The sequence below is a fragment of the Topomyia yanbarensis genome, chromosome 1 (assembly GCF_030247195.1).
Source record: "Topomyia yanbarensis strain Yona2022 chromosome 1, ASM3024719v1, whole genome shotgun sequence".
NCBI lineage: Eukaryota > Metazoa > Arthropoda > Insecta > Diptera > Culicidae > Topomyia > Topomyia yanbarensis.
In genome coordinates, this window is record NC_080670.1 from 4,461,554 (window position 1) to 4,482,081 (window position 20,528).

Genomic DNA, 20,528 nt, shown 5'->3' on the forward strand with positions numbered 1-20,528 from the left:
AAGCGTATAAAACAGAAAATACACCATTCTAACGTTATTTTGTTGGTTGAATTAAATAAAAACATTGATTACATTCACCATTTTGTTGTTTATTTTAACAAATTTCTTAGTTTTGTTAAGAAAATCATTATTAAAAATAATAAACTTTATAGTCTAAAATATGATTGTTATTTTGCCTTATTTTTTTCTCAGTGTAATTAATTTTCTTTAGACCACTTTCAACCGACCGATTCCATTCGGCACACCTTCTTCAACGTTTGACTGCAAATAATCAACTTTTTTTACTTTTTAGATCACATTCATCTCAACAGTGACGTTCAGGCGTTCCAGCCGCAGTTCGGTTTTTAATCATCAAACGCAAGCAGTTCCGTACGGTGGTGCTGGTCGCTACGTGACCGTAGTTTTCTATAACCAAACTTTTGTACCCGTGTATTTGGAATCTGTAATTCCAGCCAGGTATATATAGATTTATAGCAAACGAGCTGAGTGTACTTGGCGGTCGGGCCATCCCATCAGCAGAGAGCAAGAGGCCAGACCAAAGTTCCATTTTCAACCACCCCCCGCCCATGCCAGCAGGGCATCGGTAGTAGTAGGTACATAGTGCTTCGTGTGCGTGTGTGTACCCACTCGTTTATGCAATATTATTATTCTGCCTGCTGAAGACTGCCCAGCACCACGGCTGGCAAATGGTCGTTGCTCTTTCTCCGCACCGGGAGACGTAATCCGGGAACAAGTTTTAGCTGCCTCATTTGTGAGTGAGGTAATGCGAATTTTGACGATTCACATGCTGTAGATGTGTGACAAGAAAGTGAAAAGTTGCTGCACGAGTCGTCGAGGAAGTGAGAGATCATCCAAACAGTAGGCGAGTGTTATAACACCAATAACTTGGTGGAAGTGAAGGAAGACTCCAGTGTAGCTAGCAACGGTAGTGAGCGGGATTACGCCACCAGTTTTATATAGAAACAGATTGTCGTAAACAGTTTGACACATTTGAAGGAAATTTAATTAAATACTTCGTTGTAGTTGAAGCACTGGCCATATAATTTTATTTGGTGACCCTGTTTCGGCGTGAAATGTTCAAATATTATCATTAGAGTGTGATCGAGTCAAGTTTGAGTTGATCTCAGTCATAGATCAGTTTTGTCCTCATCTCAAAAAAAATAATTGTTAGTTGAAATGAGCGGAAGCGGTAATATGGGGCCATCGGCCAACGTTAGCACCGTTTCGACACCAATCAACACCGGGGCACGACCCGATTCGGCACCGGTCTTCGGATCATCGACTATTTCACAGGCTTCAACTCCACCGCATAGCGCAACCGGGGGGAAGTTTCTCGGTAAGTTAGTGTTTCTTATCTTAATCACTTTTTATTATAGTTGTCTAGTTTCCAGTAGATTTCCTATTGCAAGCCACTTATTACTGCTTCTTAGTTTTTGTTCCCCGTTAATGGCATTGTAAAACACTTGCCGAGACTAGCGGGATATTTGAGTGTTTAATACCAGCCACGAATTGTGTAATATGCTGTCGTAAAAAAACGCGCATGTCGTTCCTCAGGAAGGCGATTTTTCGGAGTATGAGTTATTTATCGTGATAAGTAATCATTTCGACTTTCTCTTTCACTTGGTTTTCTTACTCCGCGATAGATATGCACTCGTTTTCCGTGGGCACTAATAACACGTACGTAGCTTGGTGTGAGGTAGCCCGTCTGTGTGTGGTACAAGCGACCTCCAACCCTTCCCTGGTCTTAAGCAGGGTGTTGTGCAATAATTTGCTTCCATATTGCTCTTTGAGTTGTGATAATCACAATCAATTTTCTCACCTACAATCCACACCAGACGAAACAGACCGGCCAGTGCAGGGTGCTTTATAGCAGCTCACGCTACCCAGCTAGTTAACCCTTGCACGCTCAAAATTCATGCATGATTTAGAGCCAGTTACTATTTATATTTGCTACTGGCACATCAATTGAAAAATTGAAATAAATTTGAAAGAAACGCAGTTAATAAAATCTTAACATCAAACTTCATGGATATGTAAAAGTAAAATAATAGCCGGACGACGTTTATTGGCGCCTCTCCGGCGGTGCCTATTTGTGTCGTTTATTGATGTCAATGAGCATTAAAGGTCTTTCTTTCCCCTCTCAATCAAACAAAGTTGCAACCCCGGTACTGAATCTCGCTTGCGCTTACGGGATTAATGAACCTTTCATCGATACGGGCCTGCTCGTTTGAAGTGACCTTGTCTCACCCGGACTACGGCACATTGACAAAGTTATTACTCTAAGTGGTTAATGTGCGGGCAGTTTGATGCTAAGAAGGATAATACTTCGGGTGAACTTTTCCACGCCTTTTATAATGGCAACATAGATATGAATTCATTTATCGTTGATCAATCTCAGTAGTTGGTACGCAGAAAATCTGTTCAACAAATATTACTTTACCCGAGACCAAGACGAGAAAGACTGGTCCAATTTATGTTGCCATCAATTATTCTAGCCGCGAGGTGAATCAACAATACAAAACAAAGAAAGCCGTGCTGCGACAGTTTTTCATTTGTTTTCCATTTATTATTCATACATGCGACGTCGGTGTGCGACGGTAGCATTTGAATTGCTCGGTTCCGGCTAGCTAATAGCCAGCCCCGGTCAGCCAGATCCCTTCTCGGCGGCGTCGAGGTTGAAGTATATTTTGTTTGTCAAAGGGTGGTAGTGTGATGTGTGCAGAAAACATTCAGCCAATCTTTTTAATTGATTTATTTGTTTATGTGCTTTAACCTTCAAGGCCATACGCTGTTTGGAAAATTGCTGATTTTTCGACTATTTGCGAACGGAGGTGGTATTTGGATTTCCATAGCGTTCGGAAGCATAACAATGGGGACACGCGAGAAATGTGACGTTAGTTTTGCGACCAACCCATCGCATTACGGTGGACATTGTTGATTATGCAAATTTGGGCTGATGACGATAGTTGGCATTTTCGACCTGTCGAGCTGGTTGAAGGTTGACTGACGAAAGTTTGGTTTAATTCCAGTTCACTATTAGAATAGGGATTACGTAATGATGATTTTAAGCAATATGCAATAATAGTTTTCAGCAATACGAGCATTTCGACGTCTCATTTTAGAATATACTAATCTGGTACAAGTTTCAAAGATTCCCTAAAATATTATTTCTTTGTGCATTATATGAAGGTTTAAACGATACTTTTTCCGTGTTAAAATACTCTTTTAATACAGATTCGAATATGAAACACCAAGAAAAGTTATTTGACTGGAAATTTGGGAACTAATTCACGTTCAAGAACAGGTGTCTAGTGAAACTCACCCAAGTTCTACCGCCATTTAGTTTTTTCCGCAAGGCACCGTGCACGATTGTTAACCTATACTCTGACTACTGCCGGCTCGAATGTGCGAATGACGTTTGCTAATTGTTTTCCCTTGCAATGGCGGAGCAAAACTCCATATCCATTTGCCAAATCATCGTCCGTAACGAGTTACTAAATGAACATTGGCCGAGGGGTACTACTAATTAAAAAAACACACTGCTTAGCTGTTTTCCCTTCCTCTTTTGTTTCAACTAAATCGCACAGCTGTAAATTCAGCATATTTTTTTAGTTGGCTGCAAGTTGCTAGAAAATGTGCAGGTTAGTTAAGCACATGTATTGAAATGTTTTGCTCTGATGGCTGTCACACAAACGAGATTACAACCTATAGAGGTCGCTAGTACCGGTCGGTATATTGCCTCATTCTTACGTTAGTTTGACATGCTTCTTTGTAAGTCAAGGATTTGCGGTGCGACTTTGTCTCATCAGTATCTGGCAGATCGATTTGGCCCACACAGATAAGCCATAAAAAAGGTTAAAACAGACGTGAATTTATTAAAAGAAAAGATATTTTCATTGAAGATGTAATGTTATAATTTATCAAAGATGGTTAATGCTCTGCAAGTTCTGAACTTAATCAATATACAATGAAAATCAAAAAAATTATTTAAATTTGATTGTTTTGACAAACTTGTAAAGTATAACCCACATGGTGCATTACGGAATTTTATATTCATAAATATGGCGACACTCTTGGTTGTTGCAAGGAAACGTTCGTGTGCCAATCTGCTGTACCTGCCCCACGTGACACGTTTTTGCCATTCCCACAATTCTGTGACTTCTGTTGTGAACCTGCTCGTTCGTTTTCCTTGACTGCCTATTTCCGGTGTCTGTTGATCCCCTTTCCAATTTAATTAATCAACCATTAGATAATTATTCCCTTATGCCCCATTCGTCGACCGAACCTTCAGTGCCGGGGTGTGGCGTGCTTGCCGTGCTTTCAGCAAACAGTAGCCCCATCAGACGTTTCGGTCGACCTAATTATTGTGTTCTGCTGTTTATCTTCCTATAAATATTATACACTGATCCAACATCATCAGTGATTCTTGTACATATATCTATAGCGAAACATGTAATGGAATAAGTGTGATGATTATATTTTCTCGACTAATCGATAGCATAACTACTCTAAATACGGTGTCAATTCACTCATTCGAAACTTCCTTTTTTTCTTCTTTTTCTTCTTCACTTTGTTTCCGTTTATGTTTCTCGTCTGTGCACCGCTTGCTCTGTGTGGCTAAATGGCACTGCAAAAACCAAATTGCCCGATTCAGATCCCCGCACGGCCGAGGAGAAGAAATTCCGCCGGACATCGTTGCAAGTCCCGCTGCCCAAGCTGCCCTCGTCGGAGAGCATCAGCCTCAGTCCGGGACCGGCGTCTCCAGGTGAATTTTCTTGGTGTTTTTTTTGTTTTGTTTTGCATTTTTATTCTGGATGTCTAGCCGTTAGGGATCGATGTTGTTGGTTTGGTGTTTTTGTTGTTGTTTTTTGTTTATTTCTGTATTAGGCAATAATTTTTGTTTTCAAGAAGAATTTTTTTAATCAGTTGGTTGGTTTACATTGTAAATATTTTGCAGTGCAGTTGCAGTGTAGATTAGAGTAAAGAGCTTATTTTGGGCCTATTAGGGCAGATGTCGCACTTTTTGGCTAATTACGCGGCCTGTCACCGGTGAATTGCGTATTAATTGGCATCAGCACTTTTGTTTCGTTTCTAACAACTAATATAATAATAGAATATTCTGAAAATAGCGAAATGCTGTTTGAGCGCAGTGGAAACTCGAATCAAATGCCCCAATTATCGCACAACCATTTGAACCAATTAGGTTAAACAAAGATAATAGACACTGCTCTAACCAACGGTTTCAGGGGCAGGGTGATAATAGAAATAACGAAAATAGGCTCATTACCCTATCTTGCATTTAGTTATATTTTTTGTGTGAAACTCTGAGTTTAAGTACATAAAATTGAATTTTGCGTTTCGAACATCTCATCAGTATCTGGCACCGTCTTGGCAATCTAAATTTATAGTGGTTGGTCCCAAGTGGCGTCTCAGAAGCTATGGCTTGCTGGTGAGAAAGTGAAATTGAAATTATGTTTATAACCTATCCAACGATTATCTAAAAAATAAGAATTAAACTTATACTAAACTTAATCTAATATTTCCCGCTTTAGGGATAATTTTCGCATTGTCTCTAAAGTTGGATGCCTTGTTAGAAATGATTTTTGATTTCGTGGCCTTCGAATCGATTTTTTTAATCCAATGTTCCCTAGTTTTAAACATTATGTTGCCCCTTTTGTCCTTTGTATTAGTTGTTAGGGTATTTTACAGAAATTATTTTTTTTTTTAGTTCGCCGCTCGTCTGTCTAATGCTAACCTCTATGAAAATTCCAACAGAAGGCGATCAATTAAAAATTAAAAGCAGAAGAACCACTGAAAAATTCCATTCGAGTGGGAATGATCTTAGAATTTCGATAAAAAATGAGCAAATATGTATTAGGTGTGACAAGCGGGATCTTTTACCATTTTTCCTCGTATTATTAAGGTATTAGTAATCGTTATCGTGGTACTACGTTTTAGTATTTGTAATTTGTTTAAACAATTGTAATATATGTGTATTAACCGTATTTGCATGTTCCAGAACATTTTGCACATCCTCCGAAAATGGCGGATCCATTAACATGTGTATAAACTAGTTTTTCTAAGTAACAAACTAGCAATACCAATCGATTCAATCATATACTTGAATTCAAAACCAGTTGGTTGAGGACCCTCGTTTTACAGACGACAGACAATCAGATGTTCCATTTCCCATAAGAAACGTTCCGTTCGTTGTGTGTATGTCAATTGAATGATTTACAAGACAGCTCTTTGTCTCCCCGCTTGTACACTTTGGGGCAAGGATTGTGAACTCGATCCGAACGACCAATCAACTGCCCTGTAGTGGAAATACTGCCGGTGTGGGGGCGTTGTAGGTTAATTGATAGCTTCCTGGGGGACTTTGATTGATGGTGTTTCCGTTCGATTGATGGCCGTAGATATTCAGATTTTTTTTATTGTTGGAGGCCCCCTTCCCCGCATGTTAATGATGTTTACAGACAAGTCATACATTCATAAATTACGTACCGTTATATAATCGCTGTATTCTATCTACTAAAGATCCAAAATTTATTGATTTTTAGAATGAAGAAAATATATCGTATTATCGTATTTTGGGGATATATCGCTGTAGTATGTACTTCGTTTAGCCAATTCACAAAAGTAAATATTACTTTTCATGCTTAATATTGAATGAAGCTTTACTAAAACAATTTTCCCCACAGGCTCCGCTGTAGTTATCAGTAAACCGAACATTTTTCCTTCTGCTTTGTTGCTTATTCATCTCACAAACAGTATCGTATTGTTGCCCCCGGTTCGAAAGTGAAAGCGAGTACACAACAAAAGAAGAAGAAATTGCTCTTTCGGAAGAATACCATTGTGATTGGCTTAATCAAACTCACGTTAGACCTACGATTCGTGAGGTGTAACAATTACTTGAACTGAAATGAACAAGGCGCTTAGGATTAAGGAATCCTTCTATGTACAATTTTTCCACGTGCGCAGTGCAGTTTTGCGTCGGAGTTCGACTGCACGATTCGGCACCGTGTAATGGTGAATAGTTCATTGCAACCTTCATATCAAATCCGTTAGAGAATGCGGCTGGAAAAGCCTATTCCTTCCGCCCTGACTATCCGCACTGGCCTTATTCACAGTCAAACAACGCTGCGCTCTTACCCAGGTGGTCAATCCGTGTCAGTACTACGAACATTCCTATAAACCGGCTAAGAAAAAATCATCAACTACAGCAACAACCAACATGCAGCCATTAACAAGTTCTACTAAGCCGCAAACGGCTACGGACTTATCCAATCACAACTGTATCCAGTATCTCAAAACCAATAGCTAACACCGCCAGCGAAAAAGGTTGCGCTAAAGCCTAGGATATCTCTCACCATCAAGAATGGTTCAAAATGGCGAGTAAAAACATGTCTGCAGTTTCGTATATTTCTTTGGCGTTTGTAGGATTTTCGTAAGGTTTCTACTAGATTCGTAAAAATGCCGAAAGCAGATTTCTTTTAATAATGTAGAAGTCCCATGAGCCTCGTATTAATTATCTAAATTGATTAACATTTCCCTAATTTGGTTAGGACTTATGGTCGACTTTCATAAACTTTGTAGGATACCTTTAGTGATCTAGAGATATTCATGTACATTTCTTGAAGTTTCTAGGAATTCTCTGAAGTCTTTGTATAACTTGTAGTATTCGTAAATTTTATAGAAGGCCGGCCATCCAGAGGGCGGAAAAGGAAGCCTGTTCTGTATAGTTATTTATGTAGTAATAGCAGCACAGTTTATCAAACTATTTCAACAATGTTCTAATTTATATACCGTAACATCAAGAAACTGCAAAATGCATTGTAATTCCCTGGTGCCACGAATCATTCCTCAGCAATAGTCTCCATTTTGCAGGTACGATAGCATCAACAGTTTTTCTCACAAAATGGCTTAAAAAATTAGAAGCCGTGTGGTGTCCGGCGGGCTGAAATCTTTTTGCACTATTTCAACCAAGAATAGAACCTCTGGGAACTGCTCCCATGTCGTAAGAGGCGACTAACAACATGCTAGGAGTTCCTAGGCCGAGGTTTTGTTCCGTACCGAAGACTTAATCTGGGCGGACCTTAAGGTTTTCCATATTACCCTCTTTCCAGTCTGTATTTAGTGAATCACTGACATATACCTTTTCTGATTCGCCTTTCTTGATTGTGTACCAACGTTTTAAGTTTCTTCTGGCGGTTGTATATTAGCCGTAAATGACGAAATCTAATTCTACACTAAGTAACAGAATATATTAATATACCGGCACTTCCACGCCAAGGTTTAACTTCCAAAGCTTTGGCTTAAAAACCGTTTTTAAAAAATGGAAACTTTCATGCAGGAAATTTATTGAATTGGCCTAAGATGGAGCTGTCGAATTTCACAAAAAGCTTTTTATGTTGCAAGTGATCTGTAGTTGTGTTAAATTAGGTATTTTTCTATTATATTTGGAACCGTCTACCGACAAATCTACATTTACGAATACCTCCAAAAGTGACTTCTTGAGGTCTCATGAAGGCCTGACACTAGCTTTATGATACTTTTGCTTTTCTAAACAGTAATAAAAATCTCAACATTCAAGAACTTCACTTTGTCAGAAAATGTAGGGCCATCGGAAGCTAAAACTTCGTAAAATCGCACTCCTGGTCCTTTTTTCAGTGCAGTACTCTACGTCACTCGTTCAAATTTGCACCGCTCTTATGGTAGTCGGTATTTGCTAGTATTACTGTTCTCCCATCCATTCTGGTAGTCAAACGGTGGGATAGCAAAATTCTTACAAGTTTCCTATCTCATGCCTCCACGCGATTCTAAGTCTATTGATGACATTTGGTCCTTAGACCGCAGAATGAGAGGGTGCGAACAGAATGAGAGGGTGCGAACAGATCTAGTCGAGAAAACATTGCCGTAAAAATGAATAGTTGATCGGAAATTAGCCCCAATACGACTAATCTGACTAGTATCTATGAACACGGCTCAATACGTATTGAAAATTCGCCGCGTCTGTTTTTATGAACCTAATTTAAAGCTCCGTTATTGCTAACAAGCCCGTGCATCAGATTAACAATCCTTTATATTTCCCTTCAGTGTTCGGTATTATCGCTCGTATACTTGTATTCCACAAACAATCCGATATGGAAAATAAGAAATACTTTCCTTGATTTATAACATCTCGCGCTATTTTTGCCAGTATAATATGCTGTCACTTGGTAGTTTTCAAGCCAATAAATATATCGTAGAGAAGAAGTAGCGAGTTCTGTCCAAATACTGTTGCAATAAATAGTGATCCGGCCCATTACGCAGATAAGATTAGCTTTTCCAGGCAATACTCCCACGATCGGCTGTGTGGAGTTCAAATTGTTTTTGTTTAGGGAACATAGTATACTCTCGGTAGCCGGCTGCCCAGAGTTTAAAAATAACCAAAAACTAAACAAGATCATCTCTTTTTCGAGTGATCGTGCACTCGAAGACTAACTAAACAACTACCTAATAAAATATGCTTTACAGGTCGCATCGTTTGCTTGGAGCGAATCCTAGACCTGATACCCTTCCAAACCACCAACTCCGCGACACCTATGGAAGAGTCTGATGAATCGTCGTCCTTCCGTTAAGTAGGTGGAGCATCAACACTTCCTGTCTACCTTATCCTTTATCCTTCCCCGTGAACGATGGAGATGGGGGCGGCCGGCAATGATGGCTATCATGCTGTTGAGGTTTTAATATGGGTCGGATTGGTATGAATTCCTACTTACCACTTCCTAAGCAACTCTTATTAGATAATCAGCAGTCAAACATGATGAAGTCAGTGTGCAATCCGCCAAAATCATCGTCACAACGCAACGCAACGCAACGCAACGCAAAATGGCTTAAAAAATTAGTTTTTTTACGGCGCCGGTGGTTGAGTGGTAGGCGTGACCGCCACTCATTCCAGTTGGCCTGGGTTCAATTTCAGCCGAGGTCGTTGAGATTTTTCTGAGGTGAAAAAATCTGTGGTCGCGTCTTCCTTCGGAAGGGAAGTAAAGCCGTTGGTCCCCGGTCCATGAAATTGGTGGATCGATATCTAGTCCAGGTAGTGGAATCACCTCTCTGGCGTCGGTAGAGAAGAAGTATATCCAACTTCTATACTAACAAAAAAATATCCTCCTCCCGTGATACTTGTGGAGTGCGCAGTAGTATATACGGCCTCTAGCAAAAGCAAGTATCGGACTAACAATTCCTTCCCTTTCCTTCCGCGATCTACGTTCGGGCCTGGCCGGCGCCGGTATTGATCAGAAACACTTTAGGATTACCAGGAGTTGCACATTGAAAGATGTTTCGCTAATCCCAAGCATAATTATCTACTGATTCCCTGTGCAACTCCAGCTAGTCCCGATCGATAACGGAGTAGCAGCCAGGGGTGGTCGCACAAGCTCAAGCTCAAAATGGCTTAAAAAATTAGTTTTTATTTCTTAAAGGGTGCACGGAATCAGATTACATCACTTTCCAATTATTCTAACTTTTTTTCCATCACGTATTTTCTATTGAAATTTTAAGGGGGTCCTCTGTAATGTAATGGTGCAAAAAGTACCTAATGCTTGATAATTTTTTTTGAAGATGTAAAATGACTTAGACATGTGCGCTATTCTGCAAAATGTATATTAAGGTTTCATCTATAAAATAAAAATTTCCGAGTGTAAGGTGTCAAAAATGGCATCCAAAATGGCGGCTCCAGCAGAAGGTGTTTTAAGAAACTGATCTCATCTGCGGGCACGGTACAGGTCGCAATTCGTCGTCTACAAGCAGCAAACCAAAACGATCTTGAAGATTACATTCCATAGAGGCGCCCCAACCTAAAAAACATGAAAAAATCAATAAAGAAACAAAATGGCGGCCACTTGGAAATAAAGTATCGTTTTTTCGCATGATTTTTTCCACCTTGACCGGCGGCGCAAACAAATTTTGTGTTTTGTAATGGTACAACCGTCGGTAGAAACGAAAAAAAGTCGCAAAAATAGATCTCCGTGTAGTGTGAAAGTGAATCGCATAATCGATCAGTGAGAGAGAGAGATGCGAGAAAAAAACTTCATTTAGGTAAAGCTTTTGTACAAGATGCAAAAAAAACGTAAGGCTACACACGCTCAAAGTCTTATGTACAAGCAGATTGCCGACAGCTTCCTGGGCTCCTTTTCTTCACTGCACGTCATTAGTTCGACGTCTGAACAAAATATGTCTAAGTTTGCAAAAATAAAACATGAATTGGCAGGCTGTTTGCTCATGTGGAAAACGGAGTACCACGTTCGTGACGACCGGAGCGGTCAATGGGCAGGTTAACTTAAAATAATGCATACAAAAGCGTCTACTTCCGCTTCTGAGAACTGGTGACGGCTCTACACTAAGCTCTACGATGCTCTGTAGTGGCACAAGGTTAAGAAAGTTATTTCCGTGCCAAAGGATCCCCCAAAGGTACCGGAATTTCGGACAATTGAGAAATACGGGACAGTCATGAAGCAGGCACTCCGGAAGCATCCCAAGGAAGTGAGATAGGAAGCATAAATGAGTAAAAAATAGATACCAAGAAGTTCAGTTGTAGGTGGTATTAGGCTTTTTATTGTTAGAGTGCTTCAAAAATCACTTTCTGAATGTGATGAGATAGAAGATTGCAGTCTTCGACTACATTGTAGATTGATAATTACGGTATGTTCCGTTTAAAGGTTTGAATTATCAAAATGAACAATGACTTATCTCGAGTATTTTCAATTTTTTTAGCATTTTTTGAAAAATAAAGTGTTTCAAATGCTGATTGGTTGTTAGTGTGGAAACAGCTCTGTCTATATCAATAGTGTTTTAGGACTGCTCATCAAAAATAGCAAGGTCTGTCAATTGGTGCTATGATTTTTGGGATTATTCATCCTACAAGTGAGATTTTTCAACAATTTTTTTTTGCTAAAAGACATGAGTGAATGTCTTTGGCAAAGTTGTGGAGTAATCTCCACAACTATCTTTGCTGAATACCTGAAGTTTCATATATTCTACGAAGTTTCAATCGTTAAAATACCCAATTTTTATTAACACGTATTAACACATAATTTTTCTTATCTCGAGCATTTTTGAAAAAAAAACAAATGTTTTTCTCTAATCATCTATAACTACTGGAGACAACGAGAGACAAGTGAACTCTTTTGTGTTTTATAGTAATGATGTAGCATTTCTAATTGCAACTAGAGCTGGGTGCCCGTTTCTGCCCGTTCAAAAGTTATTACTTTTAAAACTTTAGCAAATTTTACCAAATCACCCAATAACTTCTAAGTCGCAAAAGATAGACCAATGATATCTTCTGGAAAGATATGTAACTTGACACGACGAACAACTTTCTGGAACATGCTGAAGCTTTATCTACAATATTAAGGAAAATACGCTGAATAAAAATTAGGGGTCATTTACAATCAACGGTCAATAACTTCGAGTGTACTATAAATATAGATTTTTGGTCTGCGGTAAAGATGTCCGCAAAACAAGTTCTTCAAGATTTCTGAAGACTTCATTTTTGTTTTTGAAAAACATTGTAGCTAATATCTCACTTCAAGGTGGATTAGTCACTATAGCTATATCATAAAAATAAAGGTCATTGCTGTTCGCTTTACCATATTCGCGTGAAATTTTTTTTTCGCGCGTTTTTGGCGAAAAAACCACTGTGTACTGGAATGGAATGGAAAACCGTTTTTGTTTGCATTCCGAAAAAGGGACTCTCATCTGTTTATTTTTCAACCCTAATTATTACAGGATATATTTCTATCGCGGTTGAAAGTTTCTTCGGTGAAGGTTTTAGCTGTGGCGTGTATTTATTTTCCTTGTTATTTGTTAAGAGCATTATTTCGCTCCAACTTTTCCACGGGGCTTCTGGTGAAATATTCTAGCAGCCATTGTGACGGTAGTGTTGAGTTCGATTGCCGGACGGTGGTAAACTATAGAATCCGATTTTTTTTGTATAGTTGAAACTGGACAAGCAGAACTTTTAGGTTCAATATAGAACCAACACCTTACACGTGCTTCTAGCAATGGAACGGGCAGACACGAATCAAAACAATTCAAATAATACGAAAACGGTTCCTTTAAGTTAACGTTTCATTAGTACCCGTTACTGGAATGTTGTTTCATGGTTTCAAATGAAAATATTTGCATGGTTCTTCGCAGAAGAATTTCCCAGCAATTATCTCTACAATAATTTCAAGGTTCCGTGAAATTCGATCATTTTCCTGTCCGCTTTACTCAATAACAACAGCTAAACCATTGTCTTAAATTACCATCAATCCTGCTAAAAGCCATCGTTGGAAGAATTAATAAGCTTTTTCGAAGGAACAGATTGCTCATCAAGACGGAAAATACGTTGCGAGAAAAGAAAAGCTTGCGGCGACAAAACCGAAGAAATAGACTGATAACCAGTCTGTTTTTCCGGGGCTTTTCCATTCAGATGTCTCCGGCAGTTCCTTCAGGCTTATCCTCTTCTTTGTATCCATAATAATGACAGCAAATTGGTTTTGCGCCATTGACCAAAGTTTGTCTGCGGAGAAGGAATTTGGTTTTTTTTCGAATCCTAGGAGAATCCTGATTGAAATCGGTCAGGGGCAGTCGAGACGGGATTTCTCGGAAATGTCAAAGTTTCTTTAACTTTTGATGACGATTGGAAAAACGGTCGTCATAAATCAACGAGGGATTTTATTTTGTGCCGTTGTACTGTTGAAACGAAGTTTGTTTTGTGCGCCCGTGTCAGGTTTTATGTCTTCATCGAATCTGGCAGTTGTGAACAACTCACTTTGAATTTTTGGAATGGTGTGGATTTTACGTTGCGTAACAACAATTACCAACGTCTGTAGAAATTAGGAAAGAAACACTCCAGCTTAGTAATGAGTCCTCATGGACTTTTTGCGAAGGGGAGTATAAATTATACCCTGAGGGGTAGAAGGGGGTCAAAATAAAGATTTTACTGAATCAATTTTTTAACGAAAGATATTTCAAAAAACCGTTTCTTATAGCAGGAGAAATAATTTCATCAAAATAATCGAAAGCACATTTAACCTTTACAGTACCAAGCTAAAATTTTTCTGAAAATTTTGTTTAAATTTTTCTCTCATTTCGTCAATTTTCGACCGAATTGGATGGAACTGGCTTTGAAAGATCTGGAATTTAGTCCAGTTTCTATATACCGAGTAGTGTTCAAATCCGTGAACCGGTTCCGGAACTAATCCGAATTCCCTTGGGGTATATCCGGCATCCCAGTGGGGTGACGGACGAGTTTTGAAGAAACATCCCGTAAATTTAAGTAATTGTATTTTGAAATGTGCTACATATGACTATTTCCCATTGATCCTTCACAATAGACATGAATTGGACCAATCTTGGCCACCGGAGAACTGTTCCGGGAGAACCTAAGAAAATGTATATATTTTTCTATCATTCCAGCGATTTCGGTTCATAGCTTTATACGAAATGCGAAGTTCTTCCAATCATACGGTTCTACAGCTCCCTCAAGGCCATTCCGGCACCGGTTCCGTACGGATGGACATTTGACGCCATTTTGAAAACCAAGATGGCAGCTTCCGGTTACCACAAAATAGTGAAAACCACCATCAATATGGGTGTTATTTGAAAGAGAACGGCCAGCAAAAGCCGGAAATTGATAATTGACGCCATTTTGAAAAGCAAAATGGCGATTTCCGGTTACCACAAAACAGTGAAAAGCATCATCAATATGGGTGTCATTCGAAAGGGAGTCATCAATAGAAGACAGAAATTGATTTTGACGCCATTTTCAAAACCAAGATGACGGTTTCCGGTTATCACAGTGCAGTGCAAACCACCACCAATAATGGCGTCATTGTAAAGCGCTAGCGATCAGCAAAAGCCGGAAATTGGTTTTTGACGCAATTCGAAAACCAAAATGGCGGGTTCATGATCCAAAGAAACAGTGAAAACCGTCATCAATATGGGTGTCATTTGAAAGGGGTGTGTCAGCAGGAGACGGAAATTGATGATTGACGCCATTTTGAAAACCAAGATGGCGGCTGCCGGTTTCCAAAAACCAGTGAAAACTACCATCAATATAGGTATTATTTGAAAGGGATTTGTAAGAAGAAGTACGAAATTGATTGTTTATGCAGTTTTGAAAACCAAGTTTGCGGTTTCCTGTTACTGCAAAACAGTGAAAACTATCATCAGTATAGGTATCAGAAAGGGGTAGTCATAAAGTTATTTTTGACGCCATTTTCGAAAACCAATATGGTGGCTTCCGGTTACTACAAACAACAGTGAAAACCATAAGTATGGGTGTCATTTGAAAGGGGTGGTCAGTAGATGTAGTGGTGGCGGTGGTACTACCACGTTTGTAACAGGAACACTCTCCATAGCACTGAGCAATCTTTACACGACAAGCATGACGTGTTCAAGCATTACTCTCTGACCATACTCAGCATGCTACTGTACGAAGGGCCAAAAAGGAATTGCGTGGTCGGAAAGTGACTTTGCTTACATGTACTACGGAAGCTTTTGCTTCCAATAACAAGACCATATAAGCCAATTACAATGCAAGCCATTGTTATAAAAAGTAGCCTCAATAGGTGGGGAGAAAATCCTGCGCAATGTTCACGAAATGTTAGCAACAAGAATCTGGCTACTCCACTCTTCCTGCCCAAATCGTTTCAATCTGGTGGCTTGATGGTCCCTCTCAATTCCCATGTATTCTATGTAAGGGTCATTCCACGCGCAGTGATCAAGGCACGTGTAATCGACCTTCACGGATTTGAATCAAATTTGGAGGAATTGCTCATCTAGGGCCAATATATAAAAACCCAAATTTTTGTGTCTATTCAATCATCCCTCGGGCAATGGGAGCACTCCCCCCCCCGTTTTGGCAAATTGTCAAAACCCTTGATTTCCTTTTGAACATATTTCCAGTTCTATTTACTCTAGAACCAAACTGTAAGATGGGTTTTGAAGAAAATTGTTCAAGGAGTTTAGAAAATATATTAGTTATTGGCGACAGTGCTGCCAACTATCCGATTTTTTCAGCCAGATAGCAAATCAGCGATATTTTGAAGCAAAAAACGCTATTTCCCATATAAAATCTCAGGCGCACAACAATAAAAAAACTAACTTGAGTATTCTAAGTTCACACATAATTTATCGTGAAGTAGACGAGAAATTATGAAAAATTACGTTTTTGGTTGCTTTTTAGCAGATCAGGGTCAATTTTTATGACTGTTTGAAGATTTTCTCAATTTTGGCCAATAAAAATGGATTTTTATATGAGAAAATTCGAGTTCTTCCCTTCAAAACAGTGCATCTCAGGATGCGCTCAAATTATATTGACATTATAAGTGTTTTTTATGTAAAAATATCTACAGAACACGATGGCATTAGAATCTTCAAAATTAAAATATTTGTTATAAGAAAAAAAAACTTTTAATATTTAACTGAAAAAAATCGCATAGTTGGCATCACTGCCGCGAAAAGTTAAGCTCCTTGAGCAATTTTCTTCAAAAACCATTTTTCGAATGGATTCTATAGTAAATAGAACCGGTGATATTTGTAGAAGACACCTAATTTCTATCTCTCTCCGTTGAAAAGTTAGTGTTGGCGCCATCTATGCGGTCACAGGTGGCACTAAAATTTTCTAACCAAGACATAACTCGTATTATGTATTGCAATTCTTCCGAACATACTATTCAACTAAATCTAACCATTATTCTACAAAAATGTTTAGTTTGTTAGAACCTAGTACCGATACACTACCACGCACTGCTAGGCCCCATGCAAAACTGACTCAGACACCACTTCGCTAAAAGTTTAATAACTTCTTTTAACAAAGCCGAATTGACTAGCAGTCTTCGACAAAGTTGTATACAATTAAATTATATTTCTTATTTTCACTTACAGTCATAATTCGATGCATACTGTGCCACCTAGCGGTGAAAATGCGAGCTAGTGGGTTTTCTTCATATAAATTGTCGAAAAATCCCATACAAACTTCAGGCACGTTGGTCCGGTAGCTAGACTTGTCCGATTTGCTTCAAATTTAGAGCAAGTACTCCTGGTGGGACTAGGAATCGACTCAGAGGTAGGCCGATAGGGGTCACGTCCTTACAATCGTCGAACGGTTTTGTGTAATCAGATAGGTGTACTAATTTTTGTTTTAAGTTTGTATACAAGAAACAAAAGGGTTGGATAGGCAACCGCTCTCCTCTTGCTGCAATAAGTGTGCTGGATATGCTACACATAGCTATGCGGCGGTACGGTTTTTTGGTGTTGGTGTTTGTTTTTTCGTGTCGTGGAGAAGGCGGCCATCGAGGTTTTTAGATAGTGACGGACCACGGCATCGAACAGACGCCCCGAGTTTTTTTTTCCGGGACAGTTTCCAGCCACAATAACCAGTGCGGTGAAGTGCGCGTGTGCGACGGTGACAATCCCGTTCGAAAAGTGCCGACCCGTGGTTCGGGTACTCAAGTGTTTTGGTGTCGGGTCGCCGGAAAAGGAAGCTAAGCGCCAAGGAGCAGCTCGCTTCCCCGGCTAAGTATAAAGGACCCAGAAGACGCCTTTCCGCTCTCGCTGTGAAGGATCAGCCGAACGAGCCTAGCTCTCCTTCACAGCTAAGCTTCAGGAGAGCGAAGCAGGGTGGCCAAAGGTGCTCCCTGGGAAGTACACTGCGGTGACTTCTGGGATCTCTGGGGAGCGAGTAGATCCGGTGATAATTCGCCATCGTCGCTAGGGAGGTTCCAACAAAGGAGCCAAGCTCACATCCCTAGCTAAAAGTCAAGGACCGCTGCCGGTGCAGCCAACGACACCAGCAGGAGAACGCGGCCGTTGTGTTCTCGGCCGGTCGGAAGAAACCGCCCACCTTCCCGCCATCGTCAGAAGCAGCTGATCAACTTCATCGACAGAGTGCAGCAAAGAGGAGATTTGGTGGAATAAAAGTCGGTAAATCTATTAGTTTATTTACCTTTTTTTGTTGTGAAACGAAAATCCGTAATTCTGTAAAAACACCTAGGCCGCCCTGAAAAGAAGGGTACGCCGTGCAAACAAGAACCCGAATAGTGGAAAACCCTTACTTACAAAGTAAAGAAAAAAGTAGGCAACCGCGGCATCTCAGTCGCCGTCGTTCCCCCAGCACATTATTCAGCAGCGGCTCACGAGTCAAAACTTCTTGATATCATCCACTGCTCTAATTGAGGCCAGCAATCACTCCATAAACGATTAAGTCATCGAAGAAGCCCCACACACCTGCACGTATACCACACTTTGAAGCCGACACCGACACCAACCACGAACGCGTGAATCAACAAATACATCTCCAATGCAACGCACGATCACGATCCGCAGTATTGAACGAGGAAATACACATGTCCAAATCGAAAATTATTATTATAATAATATTGCCGATGGACAGTCCATGTGAACATCGGCTAGAATGAACTAATCTTGTTGAGATCTGCGTTCAACATATTGACAACAATATGATTTAATTCGGTTATTCTCGCATAGTAATGACTACGAAATGGGAGCAAGTTTTAAAAGTTTCGCTGAACTATATTGAAAATTAGTCTAAATCTGTACCTTTTGAGTCACGAAGAAACTTAGTTGTCTGTCACATCAGCACATACTTATTGTTGGTGTGAAAAATTGCTGCTTGGATGACCGTTCATTTCTAAATAAAACCCATACCGATGATGATTTTGACTATTTTGTGGTACCACCATCTTGCTTTCCAAAATGGCGTCAATCAATATCCGTATCTGCCGACCATCCACTCGCAAATGACTTCCATCTTGATGACAGTCTTCACTGTTTTGTGGAAACCGGAAGCCGCTATCTTGGTTTTCAAAATGGCGTCAATCATCAATTCCCGTCTTCTACTGATCACCCCGTTTCAAATGCCACCCATACTGACAATGGTTTTCATTGTTTCCTTGGAACAGGAAGCCACCATCTTGGTTTTCAAAATGGCGTAAACAATCAATTTTCGTCTTTTGCTGACCACCCGCTTTACAATGACACCATTACTGACGGTGGTTTTCACTGCCTTGTGGAAACCGGAAGCCGCTATCTTTGCTTAGAAAATGGCGAAAAAATCAATTTCTGTCTTCTATTGACCCCCCCTTTTGAATGACACTCATATTGACAATACTTTTGACTGTCGTGGTAACCGGAAACCGCCATCTTGGTTTTGAAAATGGCGTCAATTATAAATTTCTTCCTTCAAATAACACCCATATTGATGGTTGTTTTCACTGTTTTGTGGTAACCGGAAGCTACCATCTTAGTTTTCAAGTGACAATCTCTTTTCTAATGACACCCATATTGATGACGGTTTTCACTGTTTCTTTGGAACATGAACCCGCCATTTTGGTTTTCGAATTGGCGTCAAAAATCATTTTCCGGCTTTTGCTGATCGCTAGCGCTTTACAATGACGCCATTATTGGTGGCGGTTTGCACTGCACTGTGATAACCGGAAGCCGCCATCTTGGTTTTGAAAATGCGTCAAAAATCAATTTCTGTCTTCTATTGACCACTCCCTTTCGAATGACACCCATATTGATGATGCTTTTCACTGTTTTGTGGTAACCGGAAATCGCCATTTTGCTTTTCAAAATGGCGTCATTATCAATTTCCGGCTTTTGCTGGCCGTTCTCTTTCAAATAACACCCATATTGATGGTGGTTTTCACTATTTTGTGGTAACCGGAAGCTGCCATCTTGGTTTTCAAAATGGCGTCAAATGTCCATCCGTACGGAACCGGTGCCGGAATGGCCTTGAGGGAGCTGTAGAACCGTATGATTGGAAGAACTTCGCATTTCGTATAAAGCTATGAACCGAAATCGCTGGAATGATAGAAAAATATATACATTTTCTTAGGTTCTCCCGGAACAGTTCTCCGGTGGCCAAGATTGGTCCAATTCATGTCTATTGTGAAGGATCAATGGGAAATAGTGATAAGTAGCACATTTCAAAATACAATTACTTAAATTTATGGGATGTTTCTTCAAAACTCGTCCGTCACCCCACTGGGATGCCGGATATACCCCAAGGGAATTCGGATTATTTCCGGAACCGGTCCACGGATTTGAACACTACTCGGTATATAGAAACTGGACTAAATTCCAGATCTTTCAAAGCCAGTTCCATCCAATTCGGTCAAAAATTGACGAAATGAGAGCAAAATTTAAACAAAATTTTCAGAAAAATTTTAGCTTGGTACTGTAAAGGTTAAAGCTAATTCAATAACTCACATTTGAAGGGCTTTTGCCCAATTTGCTTTTATGATGTACTTCAAACGGTCTACCAGATTAGCATGAAAAAAATGGACTGTGACTTTTCACCCGAAGCATCTTTCCATCGCTTTAACGATCATCGCTATTGACACAGCAGAAATTTAGCCGGCTTTGCTGAATTTCACTGTGCGGTTTCCGATGTTTGCTTCCATTCTGTTATGTTCACATCGCAATCGTTTTTTTTTTCAATCTGCTTGCACAGGAAAATCGATTCGAATACA

The 20,528-nt window shown here is 39.9% G+C and overlaps 1 protein-coding gene across 3 annotated transcripts in view; it reads left to right on the forward strand.

The window, feature by feature from the left end:
* The first annotated feature begins 331 nt into the window (after window positions 1-331).
* LOC131676681 (oxysterol-binding protein-related protein 8-like) overlaps window positions 332-20,528 on the forward strand; it is a 54,937-nt gene continuing 34,740 nt past the window's right edge. Inside the window, exons 1-2 of one of the 3 annotated variants that reach the window (XM_058955922.1) lie at window positions 332-1,336; window positions 4,655-4,765. In XM_058955922.1, the coding sequence (XP_058811905.1) occupies window positions 1,177-1,336; window positions 4,655-4,765 (271 nt within the window). In that variant the 5' untranslated portion in view covers window positions 332-1,176. The remainder of the gene's footprint in view (window positions 1,337-4,654; window positions 4,766-20,528) is intronic. The other 2 variants (XM_058955930.1, XM_058955923.1) reach the window with 2 other exon arrangements.